Here is a 17,555-nt window from a genome sequence, read left to right as displayed (position 1 = left end):
GCAGCGGCGACCGGCGTCGGTCGCCGCCGAGGGGGAGAGGCCCCTGCCCGCGAGAGTCCGGGCGACGCCGCTTGCATCCGTTCCGAGGCGCCGGAGCTCCGTGAGGGTGCCCCGCACGGTGTGTACCGAGAGCCCCGGTGGCCGGCGTCGTTCCACCGTGGTTAGGTGAACCACGCGCGTGGAACACCGAAATTGCTGCGTGGCACAAATCGTGGTGGCTAGTACGTGAGAGGAGGCTGGGAGCGATCGCCGACCTGGGGCACTTCCGGGAGCGAGGCACGTTGGTGGGGTGAAGCGGCGAGGTGCCGTCTTCGGCCGCGGCTTTCTAATGTCTCCCGAGGGGAGCATGGCCCAGACACGAACCGGAGCAGGCCTGGGCCTGGACGGGGAGCGGCGGTCGGCGTCGTCCCCTGCAAGAGGGAGAGGTCCCTTGTTCATGAGAGCCCGGGCAACGCCGTTTGGAACCGTTTCCGAGGTGAGGGCCGCCGTGAGGGGTTCGCCCTCCACGGCGGGGAGAGAGCGCCCGGTGGCTGGCACCGGTTCACCGGTGAAAGCAGGCCGAGCGCGGCGGTGGGCCGTGCCCCAGATACAAGCCGGAGCCCGCCAGGGCCCAGCCAGAGAGCGGCGTCCGGCGTCGGTCGTCGGGGAAAGCGAGAGGCCCTTGATCGCGAGAGGCCCTTGATCGCAAAAGTCCAGGCAACGCCGGTTGCCTCCGTTCCGAGGCGAGGACCGCCGTGAGGGGGTCGCCCCCCGCGGCGGGGAGAGAGAGCCCGGTGTCCGGCGGCGGTCCACCGCGGATGGGCGAGTTCCGCAGTCGAACCCGACCAGTTGCAGAGCCGCTGCCCGCGGGGGCTCGGCCAGGAAGAGCGGCCGGCGGTGGGGACCGGCCCTCAAACGCCAGGGAGCTCGTCAACGGGGTGGGATGGTGCAGCGGCGAGGCACGGGCTTCGTCCGCGGCTGTCCACGGGCTCCCGCGGGGCGCCCCGAGATGGGGACTAAGAAGGGGGGATCGAGAAGCGAGCGTGTGCGCCAAGCGGTGGGCGACAACCGTGCCGGGTGTGGGGCGTGTGCACCCGGCCGGCTGCGCACGCTTCCCGCCAGGGGCGAGCGTCGGAGAAGCAGGGCGTGGGCCCCTTCTCCGCGCTGCCCCTCTTCCGTCGCTTCGAGTATCCTTTTCCCCGGGCCCGGGGGGTGCGGTGGGGCACGAGAGGGGCGCGCCGCCGGTCTCCCGTGCCGCTGCCCGGGTCAGGGCAGGGCACGAATACCCCAAAAATGGTGGGGCCTGTGGGGAGGCTCCCACCAAGTTTTTTTCCTGCCCCCCTCCGGGGTAGATGTGCTCTCCCCGTGCGGGGTTGACGTGCTGTCTGCGCCTCGCCGGAAGTCCCGATGGGGTCGCTGTTTTGCGCTGCCTCCAGTTACGTCATCGTAAACCTCGGCGTGATTCCTGACTCTGGCCGCTAGGCTCTGTCGCGTCCCGTTAGCCGCTGGTGCCCGCGGGACCCTCCGCTACGTCTATAGGGGAGCTGCACTCTAGGCACTCCCAAGGCAGTGCTGCGGAGCGACTGCCGGCTGAAGCCACAGGCGCAGCCCGGCTGAAGAGGGGGCCAGCTGCCATCCGCCGTGGCTTCCCCCGCTGGGTCGACGGGCCAGACCCGCGGGACCGGGCAAGAGCGCAGCGGCTGGGGGCGGCCGTCCGCGTGCACCCCGTGAGTGGCAAAGTTCGAGAGGGGGTCTTGCCCGGCGGTGAGCTGGAGCCTGCGCGGGCCCGGCCGGGGAGGGGCGTCCGGCGTCGGTCGCTGCCCAAGCGGAACGGACTTTGCGCCCCGGCGTGTCCGGGCGACGCGTGTTGCCTTCCTTCCGAGCTGTTGAGATGAGAGCCAAGTCTGGTGTCCGGCGGCGGTCACCGTGCTGCAGCGGCTGTTTGCGTGAGCCACGTAGAGCCGGGATGGCTCACGGGGGTGTGGTGCGTAGCCAAAGTGTTGAGCGAGGGCCTGGCCGCGGAGCGGCGTCCGGCGTCGGTCGCCGCCGAAAGGGGAAAGGACTTTGCCCCGGGGTGTCCGTGCGAGAGGCGCGTTGCCTTTCTTCCGAGACGTTGAGAGCCGAGTCTGGTGTCCGGCGGCGGTCACCGTGCTTGCAGCGGCTGTTTGCGTGGGCCGCACGGTGCGGAAGGATGACGGGGTGTAGCCGAAGTGAGCGGGGGCCTGGCCGCGGAGCGGCGTCCGGCGTCGTTCGCCGCCGAAGAGGGGAAAGGTACCTGGCCCCCCCCCCCCCCCAGCGTGTCCGGGCGACGCGTGTTGCCCTCGTTCCGAGACGGTGAGAGACAAGTCCGGTGGCCGGCGGCGGTCACAGCCGGGGGGGGTGTCCGGGTTTTGTTGCCGAGGCGAATTCGAGCGCGTGTCCGGCGCTTGCGTTTTGTCAGCTGTGCTGCCCGTCGTGGCAGAGCCGGTCTGCCGGCTGGCGTGAGTGGAAAGCCCGCTTGGGTTGCTGCCGTGGGCTGCGGCAGGTGCGCGTGGGCGTGTCGGTGCGGAAAAGCGAGGCCGTGGTGGGGCCTGCGCCGTGCTTCCTTCTCTCCTCTCCTTTGCTTGTGATCGATGAGGCTTTTCGGGTAGCGTTGGAAAGGGCCCACAGAGCAGGCTTTCAAGTGATGGGCCTGATAGGTGAGGCAGGGGAAAACAGGAATGGAGGGGGCTGAATGGAGAGCAGTTTCTCAGCTGTTAGGAGAACACAAAGCCAATCCATTACAAAACAATCCTATTCAGTTTAGGTGCTCCCAGCCTTGCTCTCGAGTCAGCACATTTCAAGACCCGTTGTAATACTTTCCCGGGTCACTGTTGATTGGATTTCTAAAGGACATTTACAATTCCTCATCCTTCCTGGCAAATCTCTTGTCTAACAATGGGCTTTTCATCTTGTGTTCTCTGATTGTCTGACAGCTTTTTTTTATCTGCCTTGTAAAGCTACACTTTTTAATTGCCTGTGTGTTTGGGTTGGGTTTTTTTTTGAGACAGACACAATTACATAATCAGAACAGGTTTTAAATCCCTTTTTAGAGTAGACTCGGGCATTCATTTATTGCAGTTTGTTGTAGATGCTGAAACCTGTGATAAAACTTAAGCATGTTTTCTTTTTTTGAGGTAAATAAGGTAGAATTTCACACGCTGCAGAGCTGGCTGCTGGCAAAAAGGAGAAGGTATCTCCAAGTGCCTCCTCCTGCCTCCCACCCATTGAGCTGGGTGCTTGCTGGAGCCTTTTCTAAGCTGATTTACACTGCAAGAATGGCAGAAAATGATCCAAATAGAAGAGAGTTGGTGGGCTTCTGCCCTTTGTCTCTGGAGATCCCTTCCAACCCCTTAGCATTCTGTGATTTGGCAAGTTAAAAATTGACTCTTGTAGGAGTCCAGCACACAGCAGCAAGAGGATGCAGGTGATAGTCAGAAGAGAGGAAGGCAGGAGGTGGGGAAAGTGACCTGTGTCTTCCTGAAGCCCATGAAATAAAACAAGAACAGAAATCTGCAACACTGTCTTAAAAATAAATGCAGAGAGGACAATGAGTCAGCTCCAGCTCAAAGTGCTTTATCCCACTGGCAGTGTAAATCAACCATCAGCCACTCCTCCTGCTCAGTCTCTCCTGTAATATCATTCCAGCCCCTTTCAGCCTTCCTGAAAGTAAAATAAGGAAAACCAAAGCCTTCAAATGCATCTTTATGGTTAATAACCTGAGAATTGTTGCTCAGTGAGGAAGCAGGCAGCCAAGGAGATTATGGCAGAGGATTTATGCCAGGGAGGCAGAATCTTCCCTGCTCACCTGGCAGATTCAAGCAGTGTTTGACTGCATCCCTGTTGCTACCTAGTGCAGTATTCCACAGGGAGTTCCCAGCTCCAAGTGCTTTCCAGCCCCAGCCCAACACCAGCATTTGATCGTTTTTTTGGTGTAGATGACAACAGTGTTGGAAAGCAACCACAGGATGGTCAAGACTGAGCTTTTCTACATCACTCACCTGATCCTGAGGCTGTGGAAATGCAGTCATGATTTCCCTGGGGGCTAAAAAGCAAATACAAACAAACCCAACACAAAACCTCCCCAAACAAACATGAAAAAAAAAAGCCAACAAACCCAAAAACCCCAAAGAAAACCAAACAGAAAAACCAGCCAAGCAAAAACCAAATAAGCAAGCACACCAAAACCCCTCCCAGAAGCAAGCAAGCCAGACACACAAGAGTATAAACAGATCTCATCTTTCATCTGAGCTTCAGGCTCTTGCAGCTTTCCCCAAAGTCCTGCATCCTCTCCTTCCCAGTGCTTTGTCTCTGTCCTTTATTCCTCCAAGCCACTACCACTATTTTGAATCCATTAACATGAGTCAGCTCACTGCTTGGGGAGCTTATTTCTGCTTAGAAATCAGAAAGTGATGTTGCTTCTCATTTCATTTCTCTTCCCAACACACATACACCCACACGAAAAAAAGGAGCTCTTTTCTCAGTGGAAGCAGCAGAACCAAACCAATAGGTTGGAGGATCCAGAGATAGCTGTGACAATGACTGGCCAAAGCCATGAAGCCAGTTACAGTGGTGGTTTACTTTGGAATGCAAGCTTGCATCTTTGATATGCTCCTCTGGACTGAAGAGCTGCATTTGGTAGCCTTTGGAGTGTGGTGCCCGCTAGAGCACTGTCATCAGTTACACAGCCTGCATGAAGTGCAAGTGAAAGCTGATGGAACTGACACCAGTGGCTTGGCAGAGCTGCTGAGGAAATGCCATCACACAGCCCCAGCACTAATGACCTCACATGCAGCTAATTACCCTGCAGGGACCATTGTGTTTCCCGTCATGGCTCTGTCTGTGCCTTGGGTGCAGGACAGGCAATTTCTCCTGTATCCTGGAATGCAGCTGGTTGTAAAATTGCATCTCACTACTGCAGGAGCAGCTTGTACCAACCCTTTCAACAGAGAAACAGTGGAGGAAGAGGCTGTAAGCTTACAGAAAGGTCAGCCAAGGGAGGACAGATTAGTCTGGAGAGATTAATCTGCGGAGGACAAGATTAGTCTGGTCCTTTGTTACCACTGCCTCCTGCTCCACAGAAAACCAAGTTCAGTGACTGGGGGTTTATTTTCCCCATCACCAGTGCAGTAGCCTGCATTCCTCTGGCAGCTGTGGTAGCTGGCAGCAGAGCAGCCATGCTGTGAGGCATTCTTGCTCCTCACATTGTTCTGGTTTAATACTGCATCCATATGCAGACTTTGAAGACCTTCCTGATAAGCAGCAAGGAGGAGATAAGGAGGACTAACAGGTGAAAACTCCCAATCTTTGCTCTCGTGGCCGAATAGGATTCATTTCTGCAGTCAGTGGCTTTTTGTGTGAGCAAAGATTTCAAGTAAACATGAAATTTACACCTACTAGAGGGAAAAAAGAGGAAAGGGAGGGGGGAAAAGAGTTGTTGGGATTAAATTCTAATCTTTTATTGGCCTATTTGGTGTTTTGTGTGGTTTACTGTCCTCAGCTTCTGCTTTGTTAAGCTACTGCCTGGACAGATCAGAGCTCTATTTCTCTTCTTAACGGTTAAATAAATCTCTTCAGTTCCTTTTATATAGATGGCTTAATAGCTTTGGTGCTTTGACATTTAAAATTATGCTGCTTTAGCTTTTCAAGAAGGCAGAACTTGGGATGTAAATTTATTTATTTATTTATTTGCTATTTGTTTTGGATTTAGCAATGTGCCAAATAAGAAAGGGATGGGCCAGAACCTGACTGCAGGGCCTGGCACAAAACAATGGGAGAAACAGAGTTTTTCTTTGCAAATACAGTTTTAGAAGGGTCCCAAAAAGAAAGTACATTAAGCAGAAGTTGGAAAGACCTGCTCATAAGCCAAGATGATGTGGTGATCTCAAGCCTTAATTCTTTGCTTTCTTCATTTGGGCTGAGACCTCCCTTCTGCTCTGAAAAAGTGGTGGACTCTGCAGGTTGGAACTGGATGATCCTTGAAGTCTGTTCTCACCTAAACCATCCTATGATTCTATGACCCTTAGCAGAGGAGCAATTCAGAAGGCTGTGGGGATCCAGTGGAAATGCATAGCTCCAAGCCCCACGTTGAAGGCTTTGAAGATAATAAAGACATGTCCTGGGGGGAGTCTTCTGTTAGCCAGAAGCACTTTTCTGTTAGCCAGAGCCATTGGTCACTCTCCTCTGCAGTGCAGAGCTAAAGGAGGAAGAATGGACCAGCACTGGTTCCTTTCCCTCCTGGAGCATTGGTTAATTGGCTGGGTGAGAGGTTGAACAGGATGATCCTGGAGGTCTCTTCCAACTTGCTTGATTCTGTGATAAGTTAACCATTGGAAAAAGCCTGGCTACTCAGGTTTGTCACTAAAAGAGACTCCATTCCCCACTTGTCCTTGGTGCTGGGGGAGCTAACCCTGTACCTTTTGCCTTTTTCAGTGTCTCAAGGCTCATTTTCGTGCGACACCTGGGGGGGTCCTAGCAGTGGCGAACATCAGGGGCGGAGGCGAATACGGAGAGAGCTGGCACAAAGGTAAAGCAGGCCTAGCAGAGCAGCAAACCTGCAGGCTTAGCAAGCACCAGCACAACAGTTTCTCTTTGCTCCCTCTTCCATCTCCTTTTGCCCTGACTCTCTAAAAAAGTCAATGTTTTCCTTGCTCACACATGAGGTCTGTGCACTGTCTGGGTTTATCTGATGGTTTTCCTTGGAGTACCTCAGTTTTGCAAGCTGCTCAAAAGGAGGTTTGCACAAACACAGTGTTTTCTTTCCAAGAAGATTATTGATGTTCTTTTGAAGTGAGCTGCAGTCCCTCAGAGGGTTTGCAAATGCAGCTATTTATCTCGAGCTGATTACCAAAACAGTGTCTGTCTCTGTTGCTTTTTCACTTTCTTTAGTTGCAGGTGCCCCACAGTTCTAGATCCCCAAGGCAACAACACTGTTCAGGCTCCCTTGGTATCACAAGCACACAGAAAACCCCAACCATTTCCAGAGCCTTACAGAAGATGGGAAGTTTTGAGTTCAGAATGTGACTTCTCCAGGTTGCTTCTGCACAGTCTGGGACTAGATCTTTCTGCTGTAGTCAGTGAATGTGAGGGAAGTGCACATAGAAACAATCAGCTCCATGAGTGCAGCGCCAGGCCTTCCCTCCACACTCTCTTAGGGAGTTCAGCATCTTATGGGCAAGTGTTTGACCATTTTGACTCATTAAAGCTGACTTCTAAGCTGCAGGGGAAGCGAGTCCCTCCCTCACAAAATCCTCTCAATCACTTGTCCTGGTTTCCTAGCACCTGTGCTGCATTTCTCATGTGTGACAGTTTGGGAGTTACCCACCCCCCTACTCTTATGAAATCACCCAAACTGAGCTCAGCCAATCTGGAAGTTAAGGAATGAAGCTTTGTACTCACAGCTTAGCACAAGATACAAGCAGATAGTTACAATATTTATGGCTATAGACGGAAATAGTCAAGTTAAAGGTAATACAGAAACACAGCAGCCCTCCCAGACACCAGGGTCCCCAGGAGGGGCTCCCAACCACCCTTCCACCTCCTTTCCACCCCTCTGCCTTATCCCAGGTTTGTCTTATCCCCCTGCCATGGGCAGGGACACCCTACCCTAGAGCAGGCTGCCTACAGCCTCAGCCAGCCTGGCCTTAAACACCTCAACCACCTCCCTGGGCAACCCATTTCAGCCTCTCACTACTCTCATGCTCAACAACTTCCTCCTCATGTCCAGCCTGACTCTCCCCACCTCCAGCTTTGCTCCATTCCCCCCAGTCCTGGCACTCCCTGACACCCTAAGAAGTCCCTCCCCAGCTTTTTTGGAGCCCCCTTCAGATCCTGGCAGGCCACAAGAAGGTCACCTGGGAGCCTCCTCTTCTGCAGACTGCGCAGCCCCAACTCTTTCAGTCTGTGCTCACAGCAGAGCTGCTGCAGCCCTCTGAGCATCCTCCTGGCCCTTCTCTGAACATGCTCCAGCATCTCCACATCCCTCCTGTAATAGAGGCTCCAGAACTGGATGCAGGAAGAAGCTGCAAAAAGCCCTGCTCGTGTCTGTAACACCCCCAGCATTATTTGATGGTGCTGCCAAACTCCCATCCCAGGAATCTGATGGATAAGCTGCTGGAGGTGTCAGCAAGGCAAATGCACCAAAACAATGGTGTTTCTGGTGCAGCAATTTGCCCTGGGAGCAACCTAAAATAACTTTGTATCAGACAAAACAATATTCCTGGATCATTACATCTTGCTTTTACTATTTCACCTGCACTAACTTTTCTGGCTGGATCATTTCCTCACAATTGAGTTAAATGTGTAATAGTTTCAGAAATAGAAGCTCTCTGTGCTTGCAGATAACAGGATATTATTGCTAAAGACCAAGCATCCTTCATTCATTTTCATTTGACAATTGGTTTGTAATAGGGCTTAATAAAAATTATCTTAATACCATAATGCTTCTTTGGTCCACCTATTTCCTGCATGATTTTGACCCAAGCCTGTCACTGCAGTTCCACACTAACAGCTCTATCTGTGGTAATTCCTGGAGCAATGCAGAAATCTGCTTTTTTAGGTTGAACTTTTGTAGCTAGGATCCTGAGCTTACACCAAACCACAACTTGGAGCAAAGAATAGGATTTATTTCTCCTTTCTTGCCACATATTTGGAGACTTTCTGTGGTCCCAGTGTGCTCATCTGCTGTGGTCTTAGAGTCACAGAATCAACCAGGCTGGAAGAGACCTCCAAGATCATCCAGGCCAACCTAGCACCCAACCCTACACAATGAACCAGACCATGGCACTAAGTGCCCCAGCCAGGCTTGGCTTCAACACTTCCCTGGGCAGCCCATTCCAATGCCAATCACTCTCTCTGCCAACAGCTTCCTCCTAACATCCAGCCTAGACCTGCCCTGGCACAACTTGAGGCTGTGTCCCCTTGTTCTGTTGCTGCTTGCCTGGCAGCAGAGCCCAACCAGCAACAGAACAAGAGGACACAGCCTCAGGTTGTGCCAGGGGAGGTCTAGGCTGGATGTTAGGAGGAAGCTGTTGGCAGAGAGTGATTGGCATTGGAATGGGCTGCCCAGGGAGGTGGTGGAGTCCCCGTGCCTGGAGGTGTTGAAGTCAAGCCTGGCTGGGGCACTTAGTGCCATGGTCTGGTTCACTGGCTAGGGCTGGGTGCTAGGTTGCCTGGCTGAGCTTGGAGGTCTCTTCCAACCTGCTTGATTCTGTGCTTCTATGATATACAGCTGTGGAAACAAACACTAGGACGGAACCACCAGCCACATATTCTACCTCTAGAATATTGAAGTGCTTCTTTTATACAGCTGGATTTAGAAGTTGAAGCTTTGTTGCCTGAAGAGGCTGTCACTGAGTTTAGTGCTGTTTAAAGTCCAATTAGAGCAAACCTCCAGTGCATTGGATGTGGCCATTGTGTGTGTATTTAGCAATGCAAAGCTTTTAGCTTTAATTTTACTGGTTAGGACCCTGGCACCCACTCAGTGGTGTCAGGTATGTATTATTCAGAGCTTCTGAAAGCTTTACAGTTATTGACAGAACCATCTTATCCCCTCTCTGTGTTGAAAGAATCTGTCAGTTTTGCTGTCTTTCCGAGCCCCACATCAATTATTAAGAGGTTCATGGAACTGGAATTGTGCCCAGGCAGTTTTGCAGTGGTTGTCTTGAAGGGATGGGTATCAAATGGATTGGATGGTATCAACTGATTGGTTTTATTTGTCTGCTAGGTGGTATCTTGGCCAACAAGCAAAATTGCTTTGATGACTTCCAGTGTGCTGCCAAATACCTCATCAAGGAAGGCTACACGTCCCCAAAGAAGCTGACTGTTAATGGAGGCTCAAATGGAGGCCTCTTGGTTGGTAAGAACTGCTCATGGCCTGGGTTTGCTGCTGGGTTGATCAAAGTAACCAGAGAGCCTCGTTTCAGAAGTTCCAGAATGCCAGGGGAGGTTTAGATTGGGCGTGAGGAAGAGCTTCTTTACTGGGAGAGTGGTGAGGCACAGAGATGATGCAGGGGCTGGAGTGCCTCTGCTGTGAGGCCAGGCTGAGGGAGCTGGGGGTGTGCAGCATGGAGAAGAGAAGATTCAGGGGAGGCCTAGATCTGCCTGCCAGTACCTGAAGGGATCCTCCAGGGAGGCTGCAGAGGGACTTTTCATAAGTGTGTCTAGAGGCAGGACAAGGGGGAATGGTTTGAAGCTGAAGTAGAGCAGGGTTAGACTGAAGCTGAGGAAGAAGTTCCCCAGCAGGAGACTCCGGAATAGATTTCCCAGGGAGGCTGTGGATGCCTCCTGCCTGAGGGTGTTCAAGGCCAGGTTAGATGAGGCCTTTGACAACCAGTTCTAGTTGAGAGGTGTCCCTGCCCATGGTGGGGAGCTTGCAGGAGATGATCTCTGAGGTCCCTTCCAACCTGAGCCATTCTAGGATTACAGGATCACAGACTCACAGGATGTCAGGGGTTGGAAGGGACCCAAAGAGTCCAACCCCCCAGCCAGAGCAGGACCATACAGTCTAGCTCAGGGCACATAGGAGCACATCCAGACAGGCCTTGGAAGGCTCCAGAGGAGGAGGCTCCACAGCCTCTCTGGGCAGCCTGCTCCAGTGCTCTGGGACCCTTCCAGGAAAGAAGTTCCCCCTTGTGTTGAGCTGGAACCTCCTGTGCTGCAGGAGGCTCTGTGCTGTCTTTCCAGTGGCAGTTGAGTGGCAGGAATCCAGACCTCCCTGCTCTGAATAATCTCTGGTTAGAAACCTTCCCTCGCACTTGCAGGTGGATTACAGTCCAGGTGGATTTCCATCTTCTTAATGAGCCAGGCAGAGATTTTCCTTCACTGGGTGGAATTAGGTGAATTGAGGAAATTCCTCTAAGTGCTTTTTCAGCAGAGCAGAAGAGAACTTTGCAGTAGTTGTTGGTGCAGCCCTAGTGAGCATAACTCGTGCTTTGTGTGCGGGGACCTGCTGCCAGGTGCCCTCAGTGCTCACTGACTGCAGACAAAGCTGGCAAGGAAGAGCACAGTCACTCTTCCAAAATACTGTTTCCTCTTGAGTCAGGCTAACAGGAGGTGTCTCTGAAGGGTGCAGAGCCCTGGGCTCTTGGCTCATTCAGCTGCGAAACAAGAATTCCTTGTCCTGCAGTGTGATCCCAGAGCCGAGCAGGGCAGCACAGCCCTGGGCTGAAAATCTCCTTCATGCCTGTGCCTGACCTCTTGTTTGCTTGCACCAACTGTTCTTGAGGGCTTGAAATCTTCATTTTGTGGTGAGTTGTAAAACTCAATGTACAGAGGAGCAAAAGGTTCCCATTTATTGAGGCATAAAATTAAGTATTATAGCTAATGAAAGGGGTGCAGTGGCAATGGCTGAGTGTCTCCACAAGGGACTTCTTGCTGAAGTAACTATTTAGGGAGCCAGCAACAGCAATGATTTGCAAAACCCTGAGCAGCACACAGTGCTTCAAGAGACACTGCAATAAGGAGTGCTCAGATTAAATGTTGTGATAGTTTGGTTTGGGATTTTTTTCTTTCCTACCAGAATATAATTTATGGTCACAAAAGGAAATAATATGAAGGAGAGCTTCAGTTGAAAGGTTAAAGAGCATTTACCTGACAGCTCCTTAAGGCACTCTGTATGAAGATGGCTCAGGAGGGACTCAGGGAGAGTCAGCACAGATGACCAGAAATAAAATCACATCCTTTAGGAAACAGGAATCACATTCAAATGAAGAGGCTGGGCTAAATTCCAGCAGAGACTGATGGACCACAGGACACTAATGAGCTATTTGCTTACAGTGTAAAGGTCAGCATTCTGTGCACATCAGAAGCAGGAAGCTGGCCAGAGGATCTGTGGGCCTTGAAGGTTAGTGAGGTGTGAAAGGAGCACTGAAGAGCAGCACAAGCAAATGGTCTGTTTGCTTTGATGCTCCCTCCCGAGGAGCATGGGGAGTTCCTTGCACCAGAGTCTCTCTTCCTGGGGAATACTCTGAGGAGCTGACTCAAACTGAAGCATCAGCAGAAGGGGTTTTGGAATCAGTCAGATGAGAAGCAGAGTGTTGCCAGGAGCAGATGGTGCACACACCAGATCCTAAGCAGGCTCCAGAATGAAACTGCAGGCTAAAGCCTGAGTATCTGAGGAGCAGAAGGGGGCAAGGGTAATGCCAATTTCTAAAGGGTTCATGGTGATCCACAGGCTGCAGATGAGTAAATCTGACTTCTCCCAGGAGTAAACCAATGGAGACCAATAAACAATAGCTGACATACAAGGCATGATTTTGCAGGCTGGAGTTGCATCTTGCTACTGGGGAGGAGTCAGGCAGCATATGGTGCTTGTAGTAGTGATCTAGGTGAGGAGTCACTCTTGGACACTCAGAAGCTCTTGCCAAGGTCCTTTGAAAGTTCTGGCTGAGCTGCAAGCAAGGTCATGTCATAGCAACATCCTGGTGAGCAGGAGGCAGGGAATGGGAATAAAGAATCCATTTTCCCAGCAGACTGAAATGAGGAGATAGAAGGAAAGGGGCAAGGGGCAGTGGTTTTAACCTAGAGCAGGCAGATTATTTTGTTTGGGCTATGAGAGGTGAGGCTCTTCAGCCTGGAGAAGAAGAGAAGGCTTTGAGGAGACCTTGGAATGGCTTTCCAGTATCTGAAGGGGACTGGGAGGGACAAGAGGACTGGGGAGGGACTATTGACAAGGCCTTGTAAGGACAGAGTGAGGAGGAATGGGTTTAAACTGGCAGAAGGGAGATTGAAACTGTATGTTAGGAAGAAGTGCTTCACAATGAGGGTGGTGAGACACTGGCACAGGTTGCCCAGGGAGGCTGTGGAGCACAGAATCACCAAATGTGATTGAATCTTTGATCACCTTCTGTGCTTCTGTGCTCCACAACCTCCCTGGAGGTGTTCAAGACCAGGTTGGATGAGGCCTTGGGCAACCTGTTCTAGTGGAAGGTGTCCCTGCCTGTGGCAGGAGGTTGGAACTGGCTGATGCTTGAGGTCCCTTCCAACCTAAACCATTCTCTGTCCCTGATTACTGCAAGGGGGTCGGGCTGGATGACCTTTGGAGGTCCTTTCCAGCCCAGTGCAGTGTATGTTTTTTCACTGTGAAGCTCCCAATCCTTTCAGCTATGAAAGCTAACAGAGTTGTTTTCCTATCCAAGCTGCCTGTGCTAACCAGCGCCCTGACCTGTTTGGCTGTGCCATTGCCCAGGTGGGAGTGATGGACATGCTCAAGTTCCACAAGTACACTATTGGCCACGCCTGGACCACTGACTATGGCTGCTCCGACTGCAAAGAGCAGTTTGAGTGGCTGTGCAAGTAAGTGACTTGAAATCAAGGCTTCCAAAGAGCATCCTCTGCTCAGCAGCTTCAGCTTGGCATGATCAATATTTGTTCTGTAGAGTTACTTCATCCTTTCCCACGCTGGGTCTGGGGAGCTCAGCGTTCCCAAAGTCACTTTGACGTGGAAGAATTATCTTCAGAGCCCTCTTGAGACAGCTGGTCACCTTTCCACAGATCTTTGCACTGTCAGTTTTAACAACCTGCAAGGTTTTCTTTCTGAATAGTGACTCCTGTGGGCTGTCCCAAAAGAATATTCTCAAGTGAAGCACAACAGAAATTGTTTGTTTCTTGTCGTTTACAGCGGAGGAGAGGCAAGCACCACTGGGAATGAGTTTAGACAGTGTGGATAGAATTCCTTTGTAGAAATGGAACAGCAGAACACCAAAGTTCTGCTGCAGAGGAAGGAAATTCTGGAAGATAGGTTGGTTATTGCTCAAAAGCCAGGAATTGAAGGTGATCTGGTGAAAGCAGGAAGACTTACAGGTCTCCCTTCAGTTTCCTGCGTGCTGTTCCTTTGGGGTCATGCTAAGGAGGGGGGAAGTTTAGTACCTTACCAGCAGAAGCTGTTTCCAGGATTGAGGAAGCCATTGACATGCAGACCTGCATCACACATATGTGCTGGCATGAACAGGGTCTCCTTTGCCCTGTTCACCAGCAGGAGGGATCCTGCTGAGGGCTGGACTGCCTTTGCTGCAGTTTTCCTGCTGCCTGTTGGTGTTGTATGAGATGTGTGCATGTTGCTCTCTGAACCTGAAGAGAGGTTCTTACTTCACCTTTGAGAGCCAGACAGCTGCAGCCACTACCACACACCAGCTCCAGGGTTGGACTCCATGATTTCCAGAGATCCCTTCCCACCCCTACCATTCTGTGCAGCTCTGATGGATGCAACTGAGAGCTGTATTCGCAGTGGTACCAACAATGCCACTGTGTGGAGGCCTTGAGCAACCTGGTCTATAGTGGAAGGTGTCCTTGCCCATGGCAGGGAGGAAGGACATGGAACTGTTAGAATGAGTCCAGAAAAGACCATGAAGATACTCAGAGGGCTGGAGCAGCTCTGCTATGAGGACAGGCTGAGAGAATTGGGACTCTGCAGCCTGGAGAAGAAGAGAAGGCTTGGAGGAGACCTTAGAGTGGCCTTCCAGTATCTGAAGGGGGCTACAGAAAGGCTGGGGAGGGATTATTGACAAGGTCTTGTAATGACAGGATGAGGAGGAATGGGTTTAGACTGGCAGAGGGGAGATGTAAACTGGGTGTTAGAAAGAAGTTCTTTGCAGTGAGGGTGTTGAGACACTGGCACAGGTTGCCCAGGGAGGTTGTGGAGATTCTGTGCTTCTGTGCTCCACAACCTCCCTGGAGTTATTCAAGGCCAGGTTGGATGAGGCCTTGAGCAACCTGCCTATGGGAAGGGGTTGGAACTGGATGATCTTCAAGGTCCCTTCCAACCTAAACCATTCTATGGCAAGGGGTTGGAACTAAATGATCTTTGAGGTCCCTTCCAACCTAAACCATTCTTTGGCAAGGGGTTGGAACTAAATGATAATGATAATAATAACCCAAGGTGACCTCACTGTGGCCTTCCAGTATTTGAAGGGGGCCTACAAAAAGGCTGGGGAAGGACTTTTCAGGCTCTCAGGGAGTGACAGGACTGGGGGGAATGGAGCAAAGCTGGAGGTGGGGAGAGTCAGACTGGATGTGAGGACGAAGTTGTTGAGCATGAGAGTGGTGAGAGGCTGGACTGGGTTGCCCAGGGAGGTGGTTGAGGCCCCATGGCTGGAGGTGTTTGAGGCCAGGCTGGCTGAGGCTGTGGGCAGCCTGCTCTAGGGTAGGGTGTCCCTGCCCATGGCAGGGGAGCTGGAAGTGGCTAATCCTTGTGGTCCCTTCCAACTCTGACCTATTCTAAGATTCTATGACCTTCGAGGTCCCTTCCAAGCCCAACCATTCTACCAGTCTGTGGTTTCAGTATGAGAGAATCTTCTTGTCGCATCTTGAGGGGGCAGATGAAAGCTGTGAACGCCTCTGTGCTCTTCTCAGGTACTCTCCACTTCACAACATCAAGCTGCCAGAAGAGGATGGCATCCAGTACCCCTCCACGCTGCTGCTGACCGCAGACCACGACGACCGCGTGGTGCCTCTGCACTCGCTCAAGTTCGTCGCCACCCTGCAGTACGTGGTGGGCTGCAGCCACAAGCAGACCAACCCCCTCCTCATCCACGTCCACACCAAGGCTGGGCACGGGGCAGGGAAGCCAACTGCTAAAGTCATTGAAGAGGTCTCAGATATGTTTGCTTTTATAGCACGGTGCCTAAACCTGGAGTGGATCGAGTAGGCAGAGAGCTGCTCCCTGCCTCCTCTAGCGAACAAGGGCTTTAACACCAGCTCAGACCAAGCAGACTGCTCCTCCCTCTAGTACTTACATTTAAGAACTGCAGTTTAATATTTTATTGACCCAACCTGCTGTGGAGTTTTGATCCTCTGTGCTTCCCTCTTGGTTTGTTTCTCTCTTTATTTTTGGCATTTCTTTTGACTTTCTTTTCTACTGCCTGCCTTTGACAAGCATGTTGAGGTAAATAGCTGCTGTCAGTGCCGTGGTGAACCTTGTAGATGGCAGAGTTAGTGCTTAGGTGAACTTCTCTCCTGTAAACCATTTTAATGCATTTTACACCTATAAGCTCACCCAGATCACCCATAATTACATGTGAGCACTGCCCTGCATATGAGGACTGTGAGCATACTTCATTGACACAGGAGCTTATTTAAGAATGTAAATTGAAGGTGGTCAGTGCTGCCCATAAAATCCTAAAGAGGGAGTCATCTGGAGAATTAACTGTCATTAAAAAGCTTCTATTACATGCTGCTGAGAAGTGTAGTACACTCTGTATAATAGTAACAATGTGGTTAAATTGTTCTTTCTTTCCAGACAGGCTTCAGTTTTCTCTTCTGTCATTTATTTCCACGCAGGAGAGGCAAAATGGAAGCTGCAAGAGCTGAAGAAACCTCAGACTCTTATTCTACATAGTCTAATAATAATGAGAATTATAATAATAATTATAATCATGTGATAATAGTAACAGTAAGAACCAAGAAAAGAGTGGATGAGGCATTTAGTGTCATGGTCTGGTTGATTAGACAGGGCTGGGTGCTAGGTTGGACTGAATGAGCTTGGAGGTCTCTTCCAACCTCCTTGATTCTATAATTCTGTGAAACCATTCCTGCTGCACAGACCCTAATGACACCTCTAGTGGCCTGGTTGCAAGTTTAACTTCTCTCTACAGTGAAATGCTGTTTGATGAAGAAACTGCATTTCCAGTGCATGAAGCAAACCTTGGCAGCTGGGCAAGGTAATGTCCTTTTCCAGCAGCACGTTTTCTTAGGAAGGTAAGATAACCACTATCAAACCCCAAAAAATGCTTCAAGCCCTATGAGAGGCTTGGGCTACATGAACCAAACTCTCGGTTTAGGTGGAAATAAATCATGGGAATGCTTCTTTTGATGCTCTTCAGAGCTTGTGTGAAGGTCTCCTAGCTGAATCTGCTCCCCTGAGAATGCATTTGCATTAGTGTTGATTCATGTGGAAAAGGTCAGAAGTGTTTTGAAAAGCTGAGAGTCTTCCTACTCTTCACAGACAGAGCCACTGCAATTACTTTACACCTGACTTAATTTACATTTTGGTAGCTGGAGGGGGGAGAAAAAAGCAGCCAAAAAACCCTCCAAGAACTTGACTTTAGCTGAGTACTGCACCCTCCCCAGCCGTACAACCACCAAGACCTAAGGGTGGAAGAAGAGCAGCTGTGGAGATGTGAAAATAAAGGACACTCAGGGGACAGAGGCTGGGGACAGCTGCTCCTGGCACTTGGGACTTCTCCTGGTTCCCTGGGATTTTCCTGGCTCTGCTTTGCCATCTGCCTGCAGGAAGGCAGGAACATGAGCAGCAGTACTGCTGGGTTGGCTGTGGCCACCAGCAGCCTCCAGACATCTCTCTTGTCAGGTCACTCGTTTATTTTTAGCCTGAGGTGGCCCCCTCAGGCTTGCCCGAGATCTGCTCACAGAGTTTTCTCCTGTGACAGGGGTTTTCCAAGGGGGGCAGGGCCAGGGGAGGGAACTTGGAAGCCAAGCTCATCACAGAATCACAGTGTCAGGGGCTGGAAGGGACCTCGAAGGATCATCAAGTCCAAGCCCCCTCCCAGGACAGGATCACCTATAAGCCACCACCCAATTTCCTGCAGCAATCTTCAGGCATCCTT

At 51.4% G+C, this 17,555-nt stretch overlaps 1 protein-coding gene across 1 annotated transcript; it reads left to right on the top strand.

Annotated features, from left to right (window-relative positions):
- The first annotated feature begins 4,827 nt into the window (after window positions 1-4,827).
- On the top strand, window positions 4,828-16,175 carry LOC135192883 (prolyl endopeptidase-like). Its single transcript, XM_064176260.1, has 5 exons — window positions 4,828-4,968; window positions 6,430-6,523; window positions 9,722-9,853; window positions 13,134-13,290; window positions 15,346-16,175. The coding sequence occupies exons 1-5, from the start codon at window positions 4,828-4,830 to the stop codon at window positions 15,638-15,640; spliced, it is 819 nt and encodes a 272-aa protein (XP_064032330.1). The 3' UTR covers window positions 15,641-16,175.
- The last annotated feature ends 1,380 nt before the right edge of the window (window positions 16,176-17,555 follow it).

This window comes from Pogoniulus pusillus, chromosome W (genome assembly GCF_015220805.1).
Source record: "Pogoniulus pusillus isolate bPogPus1 chromosome W, bPogPus1.pri, whole genome shotgun sequence".
NCBI classification, from domain to species: domain Eukaryota; kingdom Metazoa; phylum Chordata; class Aves; order Piciformes; family Lybiidae; genus Pogoniulus; species Pogoniulus pusillus.
The sequence above is the reverse complement of the archived record's forward strand: the minus strand, read 5'-3'. Positions and strand labels throughout refer to the sequence as shown.

Bases quoted from the DNA above. Each gene is read 5' to 3' on its own strand.
- LOC135192883 (XM_064176260.1), top strand. From the start codon at position 4,828: ATGGCTCTGTCTGTGCCTTGGGTGCAGGACAGGCAATTTCTCCTGTAT. The intron at 4,969-6,429 runs GTAAGCTTACAG...TGCCTTTTTCAG, and splicing joins AAACAGTGGAGGAAGAGGCT to TGTCTCAAGGCTCATTTTCG. The intron at 13,291-15,345 runs GTAAGTGACTTG...TGCTCTTCTCAG, and splicing joins CAGTTTGAGTGGCTGTGCAA to GTACTCTCCACTTCACAACA.